This window comes from Strongylocentrotus purpuratus, unplaced genomic scaffold (genome assembly GCF_000002235.5).
Source record: "Strongylocentrotus purpuratus isolate Spur 01 unplaced genomic scaffold, Spur_5.0 spur5_scaffold_10, whole genome shotgun sequence".
NCBI classification, from domain to species: domain Eukaryota; kingdom Metazoa; phylum Echinodermata; class Echinoidea; order Camarodonta; family Strongylocentrotidae; genus Strongylocentrotus; species Strongylocentrotus purpuratus.
The window spans coordinates 14,700,363-14,723,539 of NW_022145595.1; the positions used below are offsets into that span (position 1 = coordinate 14,700,363).

A 23,177-nucleotide genomic window follows, 5' to 3' on the forward strand; every position below is an offset into this window, starting at 1 on the left:
TTATTATTATTATTATTATTATTATCGTTATTATTATTATTATAATCATTATTATTATAATTATTATTATTATCATTTATTCGGCAAAACAAAGTATAAGATGATCCAAGCTTTTTCCTTCTAACTATTAGTATTTTGCTCTCCCTCTCTCTCTCTCTCTCTCTGATTCTAATCTATGTTACAATAGCAATGATAATAATAATAATCATGCTCATAATCAAAATTATTATAACCACAGTAATAATAATAACAGTAACTGTTTCTTATTAAGTGCCTTGCCGGTTTCAACGTATATTACCAAAACGTCTTACAGTTTTATTTTCCCGGTCACTAGATTTAATTACGATTCTGCCCATTACAGTACATATTCTCCCCTGCCTGGGGAGCATTACAGCTCGTTGCCTTTTTACGAACGCGCACAGATTTTTAGCCATTATATAATATATATATATATATACATGTATATTACTAACTCGTTTTATATGAAATATTCTTAAACTTCCTAACTTCTGTATTTCATGTTGTATATCATCCTTTTTGTGTTTGTTTGCTTTTTTGTTTCTCGACTTTGTTTTAATGTATCTTGTTATATATAAGGATATGTACCTTTGTTAAGGTCCCCATCGATCTTTTTGAGATATTTGAAATGAATAAATAAATGAATATAAAACAAAGCAATGTTATCACATTGACTTCGCATCATATCGGGTACCCTTTAATATTGGGTGGGAAGGAGCAAAGTAGATAGATTTTCCTGGTCAAAGACATAAATACCATGCCGGGGTTTGAAAGCATGAAAGCATCAAATTCCAAGTATAGTGAACAAACCACTCAACTGCGATACATCTGCAATGAACATGGACAAAAAAGATCTACGGTCACGAGATATTTCAGCACCGAATAATTATTTGAATTTATTTCTGTACATTTTCGTGTTCAATCAGGATGTGCCCTTTAATGTAACCGGCCCTACCCCAGACGGGTGCCAACTTGGTGAAGTATTTCTACGTTTAAATGGCACCGTTGACTTTGAAGACCAGGAGTTCTACAATTTCACACTCATAGCAGAGGTGAGTTAAAACAATTATTTCCAAAGGAGCACATACCTTGAGTTGATTTCTTGAAAGTCTTTGCAATGGTATTAGAGTAAAATCATTTATGTAATTCCAAAGTGGACGATATTCAATTCAATTCAATTCAATTCAATTTTGGTTTATTTATATCAACATATACAATGTACAATGCAGTAGTCCAGGGACCAATAATGCAATGTTTACATAAAATGTTCATAAAAACAGGAATGATCATATAAATGTACAATAAAAATGATAAATGATAAAGTTAACATTATTGTTCATACCTAAAGTTATATACATATATAAATAAATGATAATAGATAGATGAACAACCTATAACAGTTACTTGAAATATTGAACCAATTATTGCAAGTACAAATAATCTTTAAATTAAAAATTATTCCAAAAAAAATATATATATATATATATATATATATATAATCAAGGAACTCCTTGATATAATATATAGCAGTTGCCCGTTGGTGTAACCAAGGAGTTACTACACTACTCCTTGGTGTAACCTAACGTAATGTAAGGTAACGTATTTACATGTACATTTCGTCAACAGCTTTTATATACATGCTTTGGAATTGTTACTGAGACTCTTACCAACTGCCTTACTCACAAGTAATCACCATGATATCCTAATGTTTCCGGGTCAAAGTTAGTAGCATCAATACTGGCAGTAAAAGTGATATTTCTTAATCGCTATAGGGGTAGAGTGTATGTCGATGCGAACGTGCACATGTCGATTAAACACCGATTGCCGAGCTCTGTTTAGCAGACAGCATGCGACAAAAATGAAACACCAACGGGCAACTGCATGAAGTCTGTTTATTAAACACAAGCTAACACCTAACACCAATGTTTTTGGTGGTGTTCATTTCATGTTTGGTATTAGATCATACTTTTGCATGAAAATAAACACTAACATAAACACCAACACGAAGCGTAAAATCACCGAATGACCTAACCATACACACACCTCACACTCCATACCCATTAACACTACACCAGTATCCACTGGCAGTATATTGCATGCAGCAGCTGTATTCTGTTATCGTTGTCTCTCTGATGAGTTCAAGACGAAAAGCTGTAGCATGTCTGAATCCACTGCCACTCTTCGATATTTTCTTTTAATCACACATGATTGTGTCTTTCCCAAGGACGGCTGCAAAAGCGGATTTAACTCGCGTGAAGGGTACGTTACCGTCATTGTTCAGGTCATCGATACAGACGACGAGCCACCGGCATTCAGTCAGGACAATTATGACGTCACAATTCCTGAGAGAAACTCGACTTTCGTTTACACGGGTCTTTCTGCCTCGAATGGAGACTCGTTTAACACCCCTCTTCGGTACAGCTTTATTGGTGAGTATATCCCGATCCATCAACGTAAAGGTGTTGTGGTCTAGTGGATAAGTCAGCCGACTGCATATATCGCAGGGTACGGGGTTCGAGTCCCGCTACATTTGCCACTCTACACCTGGGTGTTAAATGGGTACCCGGTAGGATGCAAAAGTTAATGTGGTTGGATTTGTATTATTAAGGGTGGTGGTTATTTTACCTGACTGATAATGAGAATGAATGCCTCACCAAAGGGCATAGTACTAGCGCATCGACTTGGTTTCGAACCTGGGTCACCGGATTACGAGACCACTGCTCTACCGACTGAGCTATCGCGCCTTGCACCTATCGAGCAAGTGGCGCTTGGACAATGGGCGTACATTGTGTGCGAGTAAGCCTGAATCTGATGACCGGGATTATATGTACTGCAACTAGAAACAAAGTACTAGGCGCATTATAAATGTGAGCTATGATTATTAACATAATTGAACTTTGACACATAAACAACAACAACATCTATTAACAATAGACTTTCATTTTCTAGGGATGATTGTCGTTGCGCACGACGCGGTCACTGCGAGGGCTTTATTACCTGCGTTATATCGAACCAGTGAAAGCAAACTCCCTATAGGGCTTTAGATACACCAGTAATTCGTTTCCATATTTAACATTTATAATCGTCTCACGTTAAAGATGGTGCCAGTCATTTACGCAATCCTACGTAAGCATTATGACGCCTTATGAAAACACGTGCTAGAGAAACACTTGGACTAAATCACGTACCAAACGTTACCTTTTAATATAATGGAGAGCGTTGAAGAAATTAAAGTATACGATTTTCGTAGCATTTTTCAAGATTATTTGAGTTTTGCAATATTGTTGTTTTGTTTGTGTAGGGCCTACATTAAATGGATAAAAAATGGTAGCACTTTATGGGAATTTTTGTATAAATATTGTCAAAGATTGTTTAAATGTATTCGCAAAAAGTTAACGCATTCAACTTGTAACGAGGGCTGTAATTGTCAATAAACGGCACATATCCTAATACATTCCTGACAAGTATTTTCAAATATAATTCTTTAACAGACATATTTTGTTTAACTATTGTCGAGAAAAAAATCCATTGAAATATATTACAATTCGTAATAACATACTACGAGAAATACTCCTCGTTCAGAACTAAGAAGATAAGAGTCAAAATTGCGTGTTCAAAATGTTCGATCACTTTGTTTCGAGTAGGTATGACACCAAGTGAACTCAAACAACGTAATGCCAAAGCCAAAGGAGAGTGAGTGAAAGTGTTGACAACGTATTGAACAATAACTGTGGGAACATTGTCATTGAACAACTTGTTGATACAAGCGGTGATAAAAAATTATCCATTTGATAAATCGGACATTTCTTTTTGAACTCATTCATTGATTCAGAACAAAGAGGAGAGTGGAGTTGCTTGTACTATCTTAAAATTGACCCTCTCACGGCTGACGTGACCATAAGGAATGAATTGGACTTCGAGACATCTCCAGGCACCTGTATAATTACCGTCCAGGTAAGAGAACAGCATCTATATTATTTAATCATATTTGTGGCTTACTCAAAAAAAATCATCTATTTGCTACAAATTCTTATTCCTCCTCCTCCCGTCCGTAGTTCCTCCTTCTTCTCTTCTTCTTCATCTTCTTCTTTTCTTTTCTTCTTCTTCTTCTTCTTCTTCTTTTCTTTTCTTCTTCTTCTTCTTCTTCTTCTTCTTCTTCTTCTTCTTCTTCTTCTTCTTCTTCTTCTTTTCTTTCTTCTTCTTCTTCTTCTTCTTCTTCTTCTTCTTCTTCTTCTCTCTTTTCTCTTCTTCTTCTTCTTCTTCTCTCTTTTCTCTTCTTCTTCTTCTTCTTCTTCTTCTTCTATCTTTTCTCTTCTTCTTCTTCTTCTTCTTCTTCTTCTTCTCTCTTTTTCTTTTTCTTCTGCTTCTTCTTCTTCTTTTTCTTTTTCTTCAACATGATATATTGAGTTATTGTTAATATTCTACTTCTTCATCAACTTATTTTTCTTCATCTTCGTTTTGTTTTGTGGTTGGCACTACGGCCCAGACATTGCATGTAATGACGTCATCATTGTCGCTTTCAGTATCATCATAATGATCATCATCATCACCATCATCATCATCGTCATCGTCATCATAATCACAATCTGTTATTTTCTTCTCTAATTATAGGCGGTACAAGAGAACGATTTCAACATGGTTGGCACTACGAACTTGACAGTGACCGTCATGAACGTCGAAGAATGTCCAAGTTTCATCTTACAGAGCTACTCCGGACAACTGACCGAGGACGACCCCTTTGTGATCACCGATGGCGGCAGCGAAAGGTTGATTATGGGCATGACTGATGAGGATGGGGTAATACGTGAATCCTTCATATCAGATCCATGAAAAACTGTAATCCATAAGAGTAGAAAATTTAAAAAGTGAAACAATTTAATAAATGAATTGATAATGAGTAAGTAAGATAAGATGAATATAAGTCGGCAACCCTAGTAAAAAGTACAACAAACTCTATTACCACCATTGGAAATGATTTATTATAATACATTCACGTTTCTCTCCCCCCCCCCCCTTTTTTTCTTCTTTAAAGTTTCTAGAGTATAATTAATACAATTGAATGGATGCACAGGAAACACTACACGGGTCTGTGCCTTGATGTATTGTAAAATGTACATATTTGATTGAATATTAAACTCATGGTGTTCCTTTTCTTGTATAGGTATTCGGTGGGCCGAGTTATATTGAACCTAATGATACAATCGAGCTGGTAGAGATGAACATGCCAGAAGGAACTATGACTCGATTCTTTTTAATCAAATTCTTGGATCCGGCATCAATCGAGAGCGATACCAAAATACAGGTAGGAGATTTGTTTGGCTTTTAATATTATTTATCGATGCTCTTTCAATTCTGTCAGTAAACAAGATCGCAAGTTTTATTGAAAAATCAACTCAAGGGAGAATTTCAATATCCTATTGTAGATCCGATAGAATTCATGTTTGGATTACATTACGTAATACCCCATTCTCATGCTTACATGCCCAATGCTATTTAAATTTCCTTACGTTTATTTTTCGAAAGTATTTGCGATCGAGTTAGCAGTGAATCATTTTATTGGACATAAAAAATACACAATCTTTCACTCTATCCGTGTTTCCTAGGTGAATTATGAACGGCATAATAAATAGTTTTTCAGACTCCTCATCGCCTTTGATTAGGCAACTTGGCGCTCTTCAGATTCCTGGATTGGATTGAATTGGAAATCTTAAAACATTAAAAAAAATGTCATACAAATCTACTTAGAGCATCTCTGCAGTAAACACAGAGTATCAGTAATCTACATAAAAGACCACGTTCTATTTGTAAAATTAGTCCTTTCATTGAACTCGAGTTAATGGAGATTCGGATATTAATTAGGAAAAGAAAGAACCTACTCCTTTTACCCGCTTATCGTACTAAACTCTTACAGCTTATTATTATGTAAAACAAGACACACAGCTGACATTGAGATTATTTCGTTCCTTTTTCATACATGAAAAGAACAAATACAAAACTAGACAAAAATAACGTTACACCAAAACACACACACGCACACCGCTTACACACGCCAACCTCCATCCCACACACGCATACACTTTTGTTTTTTTTATAACAATTTTGTTTTATTTCTCCAGATGTGTAATACAAACCATGACATACAATTGAATAAAATAAACGTGTTCAATATTGATGCTTTTACATAAACATAATTAAACACAAACTTATTTGCAGTATAATATAACTTGGCAACAAAGTAAACGTATAAGTACCTAAACATAATATGTCAATTGTAAATGTTATTTACTTATATATTACAAAAAACTTAAACAAATCTGGAGGTAATTTTACTGAAACAATCCTGCCCCCTCCCTGCCCCCTCCATCACACAAACATACTCACCCTCTATCACACAAACATACTCACCCACCCACACACATACTCACCCACCCCCCCCCACCCCCCCCCCCCCCCCACACACACACACTACTCACTCACACACACACACACACACACACACCCACATGCATTCTCCCTCTCGCTCTTTCTCTCATACACCAGAGACAATGAAAATAGCTATTTGAACAATATGAATAGTCGTACAACAATTATAAACACACAGTAACGAAAAAAAGTCGTTCTGTTTATCGTTGCTTTATGGGCCTACATCGTAACCTAGGAGTGATTTTTGATTGTCGGTTGACATTTGAGAATTTTATATCTAAAAAATGTCGCGCTGCTTCGTATGCTTTGTATAGGATTGGAAAAATACGTGCTTTTTTGGATAGGCCCACCACTGAAAAATTAGTCCATGCATTTGTTTTATGCCACATTGATTTTTGTAACAGTCTTCTTTTCGGTCTTCATCAGCAACAAATCAAAAAATTGCAAACTATTCAAAATTCAGCGGCAAGATTAATGACCCGAACTCGGAAATACGAATCAATTACTCCTGTACTACGAAATCTACATTGGCTTCCTGTCCACTCCCTTATTTTGTTTAAACTATTATTTTTTGCATACGAATGCTTTCATGACATTGCCCCTTCTTATTTATGTGAACTTTTATCATTATATCAGCCTGCTCATACTTTAAGATCAAGCTCAAAATCATTATTCATTGTCCCTCCCACCTCAACAAAAACATACGGTGAACTTTCTTTTACACACGCCTCCTCAGTTTTATGGCATTCACTTCCAGATTCCATGAGAAATCACAATAATTTAAACAAGTTTAAGGTTTCTCTTAAAACGTATTTATTCATTGTTAAAAGTGTACACCCATGAACTCAGCGTCCAACACTACATGTACTTCTTTGCTTCTAAGTGGATTTTCTAATTTGTATGACTTTTTTTTGTAATTCTTTCCTTTCTATTTAAAGCGCATAGGGACTGTAATGTGTTATGCGCTATAAAAGAACTGAGTATTATTACTATTTTTATCAAAACAATTTATAAGATTAGTTTATGAGAGCACTAATCCTGTAACTCTACTTCTTATGATATTTTAAAAAAAAATTTCCCAGATATTTCTGAGCGATGACAAAGCAGATATGGAGTGTGATAGTGTTACAAACGTAACCGTGCGGCTTATGCCTGACGGCTTGGCGCCTAATTTTACTCAAAGTTATTACCATGGAAACGTATTAGAAAATGCAACCGAGGGTACGAGCATTATTCAGGTACTGTATTGTTATTCTTCTCATTGCATTCTAATCGATTTTTATTCCTTAACAGAGAATTAAAGTTGACTCGTGAGTTTTTGCAGAAATTTAAATCATAATGACCTGTATTCTAGTAAAATTTATACTCGACGGCCGACGCTGGAATTTAACTCAAAATCGAGTTTAAAAAATGACGTTAAACTGAGGTCATTAAGTTTTTCCTTTGTGAAATGTGTTCTTAGACACAGAGTCGATTTGGATTAGTACAGTACAGACCATCGTGGTCAGGTTTACTCTTTAATAATATATTCTCCTATTTGATCGGCAAGCAACAAGTCTTATAAACAAAATAGAAATATTAGCCTCGCCTCTTACAATAATAGACTAACTATTAATAATTAATATACAAAAATATTACCCTTCTTGTACAAAGCTGTCTTACATTAAGTAAAATCATTGTATCATGATCAACACAACGCGACGTATTCGCTGTTCGGGAAATTCTCTTGCCGTGCAAAGTTCTGGCTTTCATGAGCCTCAGAAGTTAATATCGCGAAATTGTCTGGTTTTACAGCAATCATTCTTATCACTATTGTATCATTCTCTTTTCTCGAATTAAGGTGGAAGCATGGAATGCGAACATGACCTCAGAAGGCATCGTCTATCGTCTCCAAATGGCGTCGGACGGCGGAGAGGATGTCTTCAGCGTCGATGCCGAGAGCGGTGACGTTTCCGTCGTGGAGGACGGCTTAGATGCGGAGAAGGTTAAACAGTACACGCTCATCGTCGAAGCGGTGGATGAAAGAGGGACCTACTACAGGTACTGCGTGATGATATCATTCACACATGATGAATACCCCCCCCCCCCCCCTCCTTCCAAAAAATGGGGTAACATTAAACTGACATCATATATAATAACAATAATAACATTTATTTAGCGCTTAATACTACTGTCTGTAAACTGTACTTGCATTACCCTGGCATATTAGCCGAGCTACCCTGATAATTACCACCGGTGGTCGGGGAATTTCTTTCCACTTGCAACCCATTTACATCATCCTGGTGGAAAGTGCAACTATAGATAAATTTGTCTTTAGATAAGTTTTTATTTAATGTATAATAAACGCGTGGCCAATTAAGATGACCTGGTTTTCAATTGGGCCCTCTACATGAACACAGAGATTTTACAAAAACATATCAATACAATCAAACATAAATATGCATATTTTTTCAGTTCAAACAGTTCGGTTAAATTGGGGGTGGGGAGCAACCAAGAACATTACAGGAAAGTAACGTAAATGACGAGAGAGACAAGAAAAGGAATTGGAATACAATTGAAAGATACAGATAAACGATGAGCGGACGCGTAAAGCAAAAAGGAAAATAAAGGTGTCCGGGGAAAAAGGGAAATATGGAGAAAGTTATATAAATTGACAAATATGTACAAATAAACATTAAATTAAAATTGTACAATGCTATAGAAAAGCAATAATGGTACACATAAACAAAGTATAAAACAACATAATATAAATATGAATATTAATTTAAGAAAACATATCGTCATTAGTACTCATCACTCCCCTATTATTGGACCATTATTATGTTGATTAAGCCTTGGTATCGTCTCATCTTTTTTAAAATTTTCTCTTTTGATAATATTAATGTCATCTAGAAATTGAAGGTTTTCAGGAAGTCTTTTTAAATTAGACTGGACAGGAACATTAAAAAAAAATTGTTCTACTTCGTGAAATTCTTACCAACATTTTACTTCTAGTTGTTCGCCTCGAAACGTCAGTCAGTACTCTCGATTCAACTTTATGTATATTCATTTATTCATCATACAGCAACATTTCTTTTCTCTTTACCTCTTCAGAGGGACTTTATTGTCCCATTTCAAAATACATATATATTATTTACAAAACATATGAATTATATACAGGATCAACATAATTTCTTAAAATTATAATTTTAACATTTCCAATACTCTCGTAACTTCTTCATTATCGAAGTATCTTATATTTTCTTTGTATTTCAAATAACATTTTAATGATGAATTAAAATATTTATTAACCTCTTTGGATTGGTTGGTACTTCCCCAAAGTTCCTATATAACCAGTTGAGCATAAGTTATCAAAAAATCATACAGCAACATGTTTTGAACAATAATTGTTCAAACTTTGGTCGAGATTTTTTCTCAAAGACTGTTCAGAGGAGACCTCCCATAAACAACGAAAAATAATGTAAGCGGTCCTCTTCTCACAAACATGGGGCAACGGTTAACTCTCTTTTATTTTTTTTAAATCAAATTTATCATCTAGGTACAGTATAACGTCCGTGATCATTGACGTGACCGATGTCAACGAGCACGCTCCGACGTTCGCCGAAGGTGTGGTTGAAGTCGACATCGAGGAGGAAGTACCAACGGATTCCTCGGTTTACACTGTTCAGGTATTCTTTCAATGATTCCGGTACTGCGCCCCTGAATTCATGTTCACTTTGTCGTTTTGGAAAGGTCGAAGTTCATTGTGAGGAATAGTGATACTGTGTTTATGTTAAAGGTCCATAATTATACCCTTCCGTTTTATAAAGACCGTCTGTACTAGTTTGGCCAGGAGGGATTTTACCACCCAATGTGGTCACTGAATTTTAGGGCTAAGATATGGCTACTGGGCCCTACAGCTTTACAAGCTTGCTTTCATGTAGGTCCCATCATATTTCTCTCAGTTAATTCAGTACTCTATATTGACCACTTATCTTTATGGTATTTATTATGTATTAATGATTGTTATTTTATCACCAAAACAAAATTGTACTTTATTTTGAAATGTATATGTAACATGAGAAATATGAAAATAAATGAAATGAAAAATGAAATGAAAATCTAGGAACAAGAATATTGACATTTTTCACTGTGAAAAAAAAGCTAAAAATATAAAATTGTCATAAGTTGTACTAATTAAGATATAAAATCACAACAAAGGTCGCTTGGCTGCTCGAGTATGAGTGGCGGTTGGTATAATGTGAGGTGACGTCATTGATTGTAAAGTGTTACACACGGGGGACCCTACAATTAGTAATGAAGATATGTCACTTTCTTTATTTCATCTGCTTTGTACAGGCCAACGATTTAGATGTTGATGCAATTCTTGAGTACTCTATCGGGGAGACTGCTGGTCCTTTCGCAATAGATTCAAAAACGTAAGTTTTCATTTTGCAATGCACTTTATACAAGCATACGAGCCATGATTCGTCTAGATGGAAAGGTCTAACACACGACCAGGATTCGTCCTATGGGCCATTGGTTCCAAGCTCACATTATCATAATAATAGGTATAATAGTAAAAGCAAAAGCCATAATGATAATGGTAAAATTATAATAGTATTATTGATAATAATGATAACAGCAATTATAATAATAATGGTAAAATCATAACAGTATTATTGATAATAATGATAATAGCAATTATAATAATAGTAACAATACAAGTAATAATGATAATAATGATAACAATAATGACGATAATAATATTAATAATAATAATGGTAATAATATCAGTAATAACAATGATCATAATTTTAATAATAATGGTAATAATATTTATACTCATAATGGTAATAATAACAGTAGCAATGATAATAATTTTGATAATAAGGATGATGATTATGATAAGGAAAAAAGAAGAAAAAGAAGAAGAAGAATGATAATGATAATAATAAAAATAATAATTGTAATGATAATAATAGTTATAACAAAAAGATTACAATAATATTATTGATAATAATAATGTTTAATAATATCAATAATAATGATAACAATACAAATACAAATAATATCAATAACAATACAAATACAAATAATATCAATGATAATGATAAAAATACAAATAATGATCATAATAATAATTACAATAATGATAAAAATGTACACAATAATAATGATGATAGTAATAATAAAGTAAAGGAGAACGGCGTATTTATACATTTATTTATACGACTTCGAAGATGACGTGTTGAAATGATTACAAGAACTGGTGACCCCATATTTCAGAATAGAGTCCAGTAATTTTCCTCTTTCATTAACCAAGGTCACATTAGGTTATGGATGAATTAATAATAAAGTTAATGATAATAATAATATTTAGGCTATAATAGCATTTCATATAGCAGACAAGTTTGTCTAATATCAAGTCAGTTGAGAAGCAAAATAATGACGTGTCATTTTTTTTTCCCCCATCATTTATTAATTGAATAATAATACGTACATCAGAGACACAAACTTATCTCGATTACAAAGAAAAACACATGAATTATACTTATGTCACAAAAAGAGTTATACTTGTTTGTTTAACATAGTCAACATTTTTTCCAGAGATGATGCTTTTCAACATTTGCCCTCCATAATATTTCCTTTAAATAAATGTCAAATATGTTTGTAAAATTACCTTTTCTTTTTTGCGTATATAATACATAAGAAGCTAAATTATTGAATAGATTTTTAAAAAACTACATATTTTGAATATATATAATCACATTGCTTGTCTACAATTATATCACTGTATTCAATTTTTTTTCATTATCAAACAATACTTCTGTTTTTTGGAGAAAAAAAATTCTTCTAAATTTGTCTATCCTTCTCAGAGGAGAAATTTCGACGGATGGGCGCCTGGATCGTGATGAAGGGACTACCGCCTATAACATAACTGTGGTTGTCATGGATGGGACCAATGTAAGCTCTAGATTTATAATCAACTCTTCTTTGTAATGATTGTGAATCTTGCAATACTACGGACAGAAAACATGATCGGAAATTAATTGCTGCAAACTCTATATTAAAGGGACTTTGTAACATTGTTCAGATGAGAGATAGTGGTGCTAAGGTAGTGACTTCAATGCTAGATGTAAAATTAAAGATAATCTGAAAATTTGAGTGAAAACGGATCATTATTCATGGTACAAATTGGGAAAAACTGATCTTATCGATTCCTTAATTCTCCCAACTATATTATTCTACTTCTATTCAGCATAAAGACAAGGACAATTTAATTACATTTTAGGTGAATGTAAATCGTCACAAAGCAATAAAATGGCTCTACATTCCATTCCAGCCAGTTAAGTGTTGACAGATTTTTATAGCCTGTTTTGTGTATTTTTATCATGGTAAAAACGGTTGGGAAAATTCAAAAATGGTTGGGAGAATTTACTGTTAATCACTGTTAGAGGGTGCCTCACATCGACGCCTTCAAAGAAAACCATAGATATCTTTGTGGTTTGAGAATTTGTTCAGGATTTTTTGCATGTCAGAGGGTTAGTATAGTACAAGGAATATAGTAAGTAACATTTTATACAAAAATTAAACAATTTTTTTCATCAACCTTCAACAATGTCACCGAGTCACTTTAAGCTCGGGGAAAACCATGTATATATATTTCGTACCCCTATAACCTCGCCAATAATCAACGCTTCTGTACATGCCAGACCCTATTTTTTTATAGTCGCTTTACAGGGGAAAGATTGCATTGACCGGACCCGGTATAGATCAAGTTCAAAGTTTATTTCTACATCTCTTTAAAAATGAAGATTTAAAATAAGCATCAGTGCTATTTAGAATTGTAAAATGAAAACAGTTATTGACTATACTTGTAGTTATATACCCCTTTGTACAGAGGATGTAAGGATGTTTAAAAAAAAAAGGATCTCACTGATGGTTTCAACATGTTTTAGGCTGAATGCCACTGTACTTCGAGCTCATCTTTAATTCAACATGCAATTTACGTGCCGATTCATGAGTTGGTAGCATTGTCATCGTTTCGTTTATGAAGCCACATCGATCCTTGGTATTCTTAAACGTATAGAATGTGGGGGGAGGGTTTGAGAAAGGTTAGAAAAACTATTTCCAAAGCAATTGATTATACCGTCATTCTAGTGTATCTTAATCAGTGATTACTTTTCCTCTTTCTCCCCACCCCTGCATTTTCTCTTTCTCTCCCTCTCTCTCTATCTCTTTCTCTCTCTCTTTCTCTCTCTCTCTCTCTCTCTCTCCCTCATCTTTCTCTCTCTCTCTGTGTGTTCCCTCCCACTCTTCTCTCTATCTTTCTCTCCCTCTCTCTCTCCCTTCCCCCTCTCTCTCTCTCTCTCTGTCTCTCACTCATTTTTGTTTTATCCAATTTTCATTACAGGAAGACGATTGCCTAGTGACTATTACTCTGACAGACATCAACGACAACGCCCCCGAATTCACAGGAGGATCTCAAGCGTTGTCTGTGTCTGAAAACACAACTGATACAGAAATGTTACAAGTAAATCACCCCTTTTATTTCTCACAATTTTATGGTGGTTTTCAGGTGTTTTTTTAAATTCTAATATAATCAAATCATTTATCGTTTAATTAGTTTGAAATAATCATAGATTGAAGAAGTTAAATCAGTTTAGGAATAAATGGAATAACTCGTTTGTTTTCAGTTTTTAAATTGTCCTGTGAAGTAAAACCTTCAAATCCATCAAGTTTGAAAATATTTTCTGTGTTCCTTTTTTAAATACACAGCGGCTTAGAGGTGGATAATTACTGTATTTTTTTAATGTAAACGGCATGAATGTTTCTGTCAGGTATGAACTTTTTCTGTAAAAAATAAATTGTGTATAATTTATCTTTACTATTCAGTATCTAAAACTAAAGAAGAAATGCATTTCAGAGGCATTTCTTACAAACAAAATCTGCAAGTGGGCACTTTAATGTGGTGTAGAGTAGTTTAAGTTAGTGATCGGAGAAATAATGATAATCATACTGTTAGCGCTTTGGTCAGTCGATGGTAAAGCACTCTGTAAGTAACAGCTATTATTATTCATGTTATCATTACTATTACTTTTAATATTACTTTTATTCTATTTATGATTATTTTTATCATTATCTTTATTATTGTTTTTTAATTATTATTATCTTTTCATTTTCATCTTTGATGAAGGTGATTGAGGCCACTGACATCGATGAGGGCGTCAATGCCGAGATCGTCTACGTGCTAGAGTCTCCCGATGACGGCCTCTTCTCCGTCGACAATGAGACGGTAACTTTTTTTAAAATTATACCCTTCATACTTTTTACAATATCTGACATGAAATATACAACATAATATATACAGTCATACAGAATTTACGATTACATAAATACAAGAAAGTAAACCCAAATTTGGTAGCTTATATATGATTAAAATGTAATAATCAATGTGACCTTCAAATTTATTTCATGGTAATGAAGAAGTTGTTTTCTGTTTAATGATACCCTTTTCATAATTGTCCTGCGTTTGATAACTTAGCACCAGTGTTTTTAATAATGGGATGTCTAAATCTCCTTGTACCAAGCTTAAGCTGATGCACCAATCATTTGAAAATTTAATTCAGCTCAATTGATGAAGGAATATGTCTCTTCGTATTGTGTGTGGGGGGGGGGGCTGTATAGTCATTATAATACATCTAGTGCATAGAACAACAAAGTATTTTTTGACAAAATAATTTTCTAAGTAGTTTACTACAAAAAGAATGGAGCGTTGTTCCCAAGGGAATTAGTAGAGTTACCTATGTGTGTTTTATGGATCACAAATAATTATTATAATATATCTAGTGCATAGAACAACAAAGTATTTTTGGAGAAAATGATTTGTCTAATTATTTTACTACAGAAAGAATGGAGCGTTTACCCCCAAGGGAATTGTGTGTTTTATGGATCTCAAATTTAACGCTACATAGCTTTCTCATTCTCTATCAGATTTTCTTCTTTTTATCTCCTTTATAATCTACTTGACATCAGGATTGACCTCTTCTTACAAATACTTATATAAGCCTATCGATGAAAATGTCGGGGAAAAACTCATTTTTTTTTTCATGTCAGAATGTTTATGTATCATTATTTTTTAATTTCATTCACAGGGAATGTTGTACGCACATGGACCATTTGATTATGAAGCCGTGAAGGAATATACACTCGTGATCAGTGCTTCTGATTCCAAATTTTTAACCTTAACAACGGTAAGATGTATCACAATTTAAATGCAATTGTAGTATATTATGTTTGTTTGTAATTATCTTCTTCTTTTTTTTTTTTTGGGGGGGGGGGAATAGTCATCGCTGCCATCCCCTATTAGGCATCCACCCCAAAATTCACCCATTGATACCACCCCCTCCCCCCTCCAAAAAAATAAATATGAATCTAGACGTTTACAAGCATCCCCCCCCCCCCCCTCCTCCCCGACGAAACCAAAAACCTAATGGTATTTATAACCAAATTAACGTTGTCCTAAATGAACTGAAAAGCAGAATTTCCTCAATTTCACGATTTTTTGGGTTTTAATTGCTATCCTTAAACTGCAACTATCCGGCCCCCCTTATTTCAGAAAGCCTCCACATTTCCTTTCATATATTTTTTCATCAAATATATATTGGGTCCGGCAATTGATCCGGTTCAGCTTTTTTTCCAAAACTTTCCGAAAATGTTCGATCTCCTATTTTTCCTCTCCGTCCAAAAGGTCACAGTAACAATCACCGATGTCAATGACAACGCTCCCGTGTTCATCTCATTCTGTTTGAATATCGAAGTACTCGAAGACGTAGGTGTCGATGATGTGATATGTACAGTAGGAGCCGTGGACGACGACGGTGACGGGGAAGACACAGTCTTGTACTCGTTAGACCCATCCAGCGGTAGGTTTTTGTTTAAAGCCCCACTGCACTACTTATAGCTACTTGCACCCTCTATATAGCAAACAGTGTCTAATCGGTGCCTGTTGGTCCCCCATGATCCCCTTTTTCTTATGTTAATTGAGAGCTGATTTGATGAGATAACCATCTGTCAGTGACCTTGCAGGAAGGTCTAATCCCCTGGCCAAAGTAGTGCAGACTGGCTTTAAATATTCAAATCCACGAATTTACGATTTCATTATGATTTCATCGCAGCCGAAATTACTGGAGAGCAAAAGAGTTCTACCAAAACAAACAATGAATGTCATTGTTATACAGTATACGAAGAATGATTACCTTAAGTATAAGTGTTACTCAAACCCATAGTTTCAAATCTCACATAAATTCATAGTACTTTTTCTCTATTCTTATCATGCCTCCTAGAAGATGTGGTAATATTGGCCTGTGTTTATGAAAATGATAAGTGGTTGGGAGATAGGATAGAAAGGAGAAGAGATGGGGGCAAAAGATGCATGGGAGAGACAGACAGAGAAACACACAGAGAGGCAAAGAGAGATTAAGATTTTTTTTTTACAATGGTCGGAACTTAAAGTCCTAAAACCATTACACACACTGTATAATTGTCTCTTGCGTGATTTTTTTTTCATGTCATATGTACATGTTTCTTCTTAAAATTTTCCCACCATACTCTCTATATTTATTTAGTTTTATTGCTATTTTTTGTTCTTCATTAATTTCTCCTAGAAGATAGAACATTACAAAAATAAAGATAGTTTGATGAATTGTTGAATGAAAAAACAAATGAAGCATGCACATTTCGTATGCGGTTGATTCCTTGTTCTCCCATATATAGGTGACGTTCCGTTCAACGTTAACCAATTAACCGGAGAGATCAAAACGGATGGGACGTTGGACCGAGAAACAGAAGACATTTACATCATCACTATCATCGTAGGTTCTTTCTTATATAGGAAATAAAATGGTCTATGCGAAAATGGCAACACATGCATATACTTTCCTAACAAAGCATTGTTGTAAGCGGTGTATTTACACAACTGGGAAAATGTAAACGCTTGTAATAATAATATAATCATTATTGGATTTATATCGCGCTTAATACAGAAAAACGTCTCTAAGAGCTTTACGGATATTATTACCCCAATCATCAGATCATTCACTCACAATTTGCACCATTTCCACTCCCTGGGGAGTATTCCTACCATATGGACACCGTGAGAGCATAGGCAATTATTAATACAAATGTATCTGTCTTGGGTATTGGGTCTTAATAGTAATGGTCTACTGACCATGTGGTAATGAGTAACTACTTCCGGGGGAGGGGTATACAAACTTGCAAAAGGGGAAGTTTTAAAAAAAAATGGAAAACGAGCCATGTAGGTGTAATTTTGACGAAGAAAACGATTAAAAATGAGAATGATTATTTGAAGATGTAATCAATCAAACACAATCATTAGCAATTCTATGACGTAATTTATGAGCACCGTGTGATATTTGCTTAATGCTGAGAATATCAATAACTTTCCATTGCTTTTGACGTTGGTGAAGCAAAAGATCTTGTTCTAACCGCGGTTGCGTAAAACAGGATGTGCAGTATATGCTATGAGGATGCCTGTAAAACGATCATGAAAAACTTTCGAACAATCTTTCGAAAATATCAACTAGAAGGAAATGTCACTACCTTCTAATATCTCATACATTAATCACCTTTGGATAATACGTTATACGTCTTTGTAATGAGTGTACATTTCACAAGGCGATGGTCAAGGCTACTGAAATTGACAAAGTCATTGCTATCGTGTTATGTAAAATCATGTTTCTTTAATGCTAAATATATTACTCAGTGCGAATATAGTATCGAAAATTATATATCGCTAGTGATATTTGTTTGTCTCTCAATGTATGGTCAACAAGGGATCTAAGAGTTCACGACGTTTTGTGCGCCGCTGCAACACTTCGTCAGGTGATAACATATATATTGTAAGCAAGCGTCTTTTATACTATTTCTCTCTTTGGAGAAAATAGAAATTTATTAATTTTTACCCCTTCCCTTTAAAAAAAAATGCTCAGGCCGAGGATAGTGGGGAGCCGCCTCTCTCCAGTAACACCACAATCACCGTGATCGTATTGGATGTCAATGACAACATTCCCATGTTCGCGAAGACATCGATCACAGTGCGACTACAAACGGACGATCTCGCTGATCCGCCTGTGAGTATAGTGACCTTCTTTATTCGTCATAATTTTGATGGCAATTAGTCACATTTGACTGTTTTTGTCATTGACTTTACGATTATTATTCGTTCTTCTCTGTCTCTCTAACTCTCTCTCTCTTCTCTCTCTTCTCTCTCTCTCTTTCTCTCTCTTTCTCTCTCTCCCTTTCATCCCCCTCTCTCTCTCTCTCTCTCTCTCTCTCTCTCTCTCTCCTCCTCCTCCTCCTCCTCCTCCTCCTCCTCCTCCTCCTCCTCTCAATAATTGATATTATTTATATAATTTTTCTTTCTTTTCATCCCTAACAAAATTATATACACAATTATACATACCTTAGCTAAATTTGAAAATGAAAATCCACAAAACAACCACGATCCTGCTCACTTCCAACCGTAAAATTCCATTATTTCCTCCTTCATGAGTTACCATGGTAACGTCCTTGGAGGTCACATTCACCACCAACTTTATGGCAAACAACAAGAATCCGATAGTTGTGGGTTTATGTCTAGCATGAAATTTCATTTCTAAAATCTGTGCCGTGGAAGGGGAATCTTCTTTTTCTTCTTCTTCTGCTTCTTTCGTTTTTACTTGTTTCATCTTCTGTCGCTTCCCATTCTCTTCTTCTTCGTTCACTGCACTACTTTTCTTCTCTTCCAACTTTTCCATCTTGTATCGCTTTCCATTTTTCACTTTGCTTTATTTGATTATTATTTTGTTATTATTCCTTTTATTCCTCTCTTGGTTCCTAATTCGTTTCAGGCGATGTTTTAACATTAATAACCAATTCTTCAAATTATCATGCGCTCTATATTAAAAAAGCGCGATCAATTATTATCATTATTCATCTTCTCCAGTGATTAATGTAGCTATGCGATTCACCCTGTGTCCACACACACAAAATTCATCGAATAGCTATCCCGAAACGGTATTGCTATACCGTTTCGGGATAGCCATACGATGAAATTGTATGTGCGTATACGAACAAAACGTCGTATAACGAAACTAGGGTCTGGGCATCGTTTCGTACTCGAACTCGATAAAGAATCACGGAATGTTTTGTGTGTGGACGTATAGTCGAATTAGAACGGTATAACACGGCGGGGCTTAACGTGACGGAACACTCATGATTGGCCGGCTGTCATGTCAACCGATTTCGTCAAAATCAGTTTCTTTATACATTTCTTTATACGATTTTTCTTACCTTGTGTGTGTTGACGCCCTGTTCGCTATACGGTGATTCTTTATACGACGTTTCTTTATAGAGTTTTGGGATAATTTTGTTTGTGTGTGGACACGCTGATAGTGTTGTTGTTATATCAATCTATTCTACTCTACATCAGGTTCTACTTTCACGTGTGAAAGCGACTGATGACGATCTTGCTCCATGGAACATAACTCAGTGCGAGAAGACAGGCGGAGAAGATTCCTTCGTCGTTCTTACTGGTCAAGGTGATTTATATATTTTAGATTTGTATGGGAAATTACAGAAAGTGCCCCCCCCCCCTCCGTATTAGTTGTTAATGTATTTTGAGCATCGTGTGACTGCGACGATGGTGTCCATTTAATTCGCTTTATGATGTGGGTTTGTGGAACGGTCACTGACTGCGTATAGGCCTAGCCGCCTAGGTGGTTTTGTGATTTGGGTTTAAGGAGTAGAAGAAAATTGCAGACTTCTAGAGCTGCTTCTGAGGCAACAGAGATAGGTTCTGCGTACATGCATGGTTTAGACTCTCTCTCTCTCTCTAAGTGCCATATCGTTTGACTTTGGCGATCATGCTGTTCCACAACCCTCGGCTCCTAGCCTTCTGTATTAGTACCACTCCTAGTTCTTTCACTCCTCTCTCTTCCAACAATTTCTGCAGACTGTCCATCCAAAGTATCCTCCTTCTTCCCCTACTCCTTCTTCCCACAATTTTCCCTGTCAAAGCAAGGTTCTCTAAGCCTTCTTTACGTGTAATGTGACCCATGAACTTCAACTGGGTTTAGACTAGTATGTCCAAATGCCGAAAGCGACAAACATTTAAACAACATTTTGTTCCGTATTATTTGGCACAAGGGGGGGGGGGGGGGTAGATGGCGATGCAAGAGAGTATTGTTCTTCAACAGGGCCGAAACTCCTGACGACTGGTGGAAGAACAAGTTACTGATGATCCTCTTGGGGGTGCATGAGACAACGACCACCATATTTTCTTGATGTCTTTAATATGGTGATAATGAAGATGAGGATATAGATTTTACCAGTGCGACGCGATTACACTTGTACACCATGGACCTACTAAGACCTAAGACCTTCGTAGTAGTGCCATGCAATGATTAAACTAAATAATTTTTTCTTAGTCTTAGTCCATGGGAAATTCGAACAAACTTGAACAATCAAGGTTTCAAGTATGATTTCAACACAGTTTTATCTTTTACTCGTTATGTATACGTACATTAAAACAAATTCTAAACTTGAGCGCTACATGGATGTTTTCAAATGAGATGTAAACATGATGCAGTATTGGAGGTCATCATAATATGCCTGCCAAGCAGGTAATTTTGATAGTGTTGCCACAGTAAATAAATCCCTCGCTACACGCTATAATTGCATTTCTGCTTTCTCTCTGGCTTATCCACATAGATGGATCTTGTGAAATATATGCCTACGAAGAGCTCCCCCTCTCGACCGACCCATATTCAGTCTCCTTCTACGCTTTTAATCCGGATAACCGAGATCGTCCCTCTGCGAACGTCACGTTGACGGTGGATATCCGAGATACCGTCTGCGACGTCACATTCGAGAATGAAGCAGATGATGACGTCATCGTCTTGAAGAGCGAATTGGAAACGAATGTGCCTGTTGTGACGTTGAATGTCACAAGCAACTGCAATAGCGATGATATTGTGTTTAATATATCAAGTCAAACATATCGGCCAGGTGATCCATAACTCTTTGATAGTTTACCTTTTGCAACCCATAACGGTGACGTAAAATTAGACTAAATCTGTCCAAACTTAGAGATGCAACAGTCGTATGAAAATAGCATTTAAGGAAGATTGTTCTCAAAGAAAATACTTGAATTCACTTTATAAAATTAAGATTCGTCTAAGTAATCTTTTTGAAAATAAATTTGAATTAATATACACAAAATAATCAATCAGATTTATGAATCTAACACACACGCACCAAAAGAAAATGCTATGATTTGTGATACCGAAATTAACCGAAATAACTCTCAGTTAGTTTATTGATTATCTGTTAAGATTCTTTACTTTTCTTTTCATTCAAAAGTACCTCTTTTTTATCTTTGACCTTTCAATGTAGATCTGGACGCTTCTCCTTTGCCATCCATAAATTTCACTATCAATGACCAGACTGGTGAGATTTTTCCTACGGACATTGTCATGGAGGGCAAGTATATTCTACTTGTGAGAGCGTATAACCAGTCTGACCCCGAAGTGAGCGAGACGACAGAGGTAAGACAAGACAACGTTTTGTCGGGTATCGCGGAATTAAAAAAAGTGGAGGAGTAGTATTATACTTTAGCATACATATCGATGTTACAGCTGTTTTTATGCGCCTTTTCCAGTGTTGAGAGGAACTTCCCTATCATTTTGTCAGACCCCCCCCCCCCCCGGCACTTAATTCTTCTCCCTCGGTTGATTTAAGAATTTTTAAAATATTTTGTCACGACCCCTTATTCCTGTTGTCGAGTAACTATGACACAACATCTTGAAGGGTTCAATGCTCTGGGACTTACTTTTAGGAAGGGGAGGGTACACACATTTTCCTCGCCCCTCAAAAAATTAAATAACAGGCCAAACAAGCGTTTCATAATCACACTTTTAGGATATTCTTCCAAAACTGGCCTAACAAGCGTTTCATAATCACACTTTTAATATATTTAATAGAAATAGCCTATATTAGAACCCTTGATGGATTCTTAACCTCTTACAGTATTTAGATCTGTTAGGAAAGTTGCGCATATTTGAATTTGTATTGGCTCTTAACCTTTTCCCGTATTTAGAACCCCGCATGGCTCGCCATTGGAACCTTTGTAACAGAGCTGTTATGGGAATTATACATCAACTTACTTCAAATCAACACGTAGCACAAATAGCGAGAGATATTTAAGTCATCTTTGCTTATATTTTGAAAAGATCAACAAAAAATAAAAAATGAAATTAGTAGTGAGGAATTATCATAATAGTGAATAATTTCAAACCGAGGATTGGAGATACCATTTATGTCCTCATCTTATTTACACGATGTATATCAATTTCATTTTTTAAATAGGAGCCCTTAAGTAACCATATTTTCTAAAGGGGTATACAACAATAATCATGTGTCGGTAATATTCTGCCACAGGTGACCATAGTTGTCACGGGGGAAAATACAGCACCAGCATTCGAGGAGCCCTTCTACACTGCCGACATCACCGAGGATTCCATGACCATGGTCATTGACCTCGGCCCGGAGGTCACAGATGTCGACACTCCCAGTTTTGCCAATGGGGAATTAAGCTTCTCTAAGGTCAGCGAGACAGACGGTTCTGGAAGCAGTTCTGGTACGTTGACGCGCATAACGGGCGGAACATGCCATGAACATGACAACTATACAAA

At 35.5% G+C, this 23,177-nt stretch overlaps 1 protein-coding gene across 1 annotated transcript in view; it reads left to right on the forward strand.

Annotated features, from left to right (window-relative positions):
- Nucleotides 1–23,177, forward strand: part of LOC763048 (protocadherin Fat 4) — a gene marked incomplete in the record, with an annotated part of 54,065 nt that overhangs the window by 12,172 nt on the left and 18,716 nt on the right. The window contains 20 exon segments of the mRNA XM_030980130.1: nt 945–1,070; nt 2,243–2,447; nt 3,851–3,972; nt 4,630–4,815; nt 5,180–5,320; nt 7,524–7,679; nt 8,282–8,481; nt 9,980–10,109; nt 10,780–10,859; nt 12,300–12,387; nt 13,838–13,957; nt 14,621–14,719; nt 15,579–15,677; nt 16,175–16,349; nt 17,200–17,297; nt 18,435–18,575; nt 19,916–20,024; nt 21,196–21,492; nt 21,880–22,031; nt 22,924–23,122. Coding sequence (XP_030835990.1) covers nt 945–1,070; nt 2,243–2,447; nt 3,851–3,972; nt 4,630–4,815; nt 5,180–5,320; nt 7,524–7,679; nt 8,282–8,481; nt 9,980–10,109; nt 10,780–10,859; nt 12,300–12,387; nt 13,838–13,957; nt 14,621–14,719; nt 15,579–15,677; nt 16,175–16,349; nt 17,200–17,297; nt 18,435–18,575; nt 19,916–20,024; nt 21,196–21,492; nt 21,880–22,031; nt 22,924–23,122 — 2,923 coding nt within the window.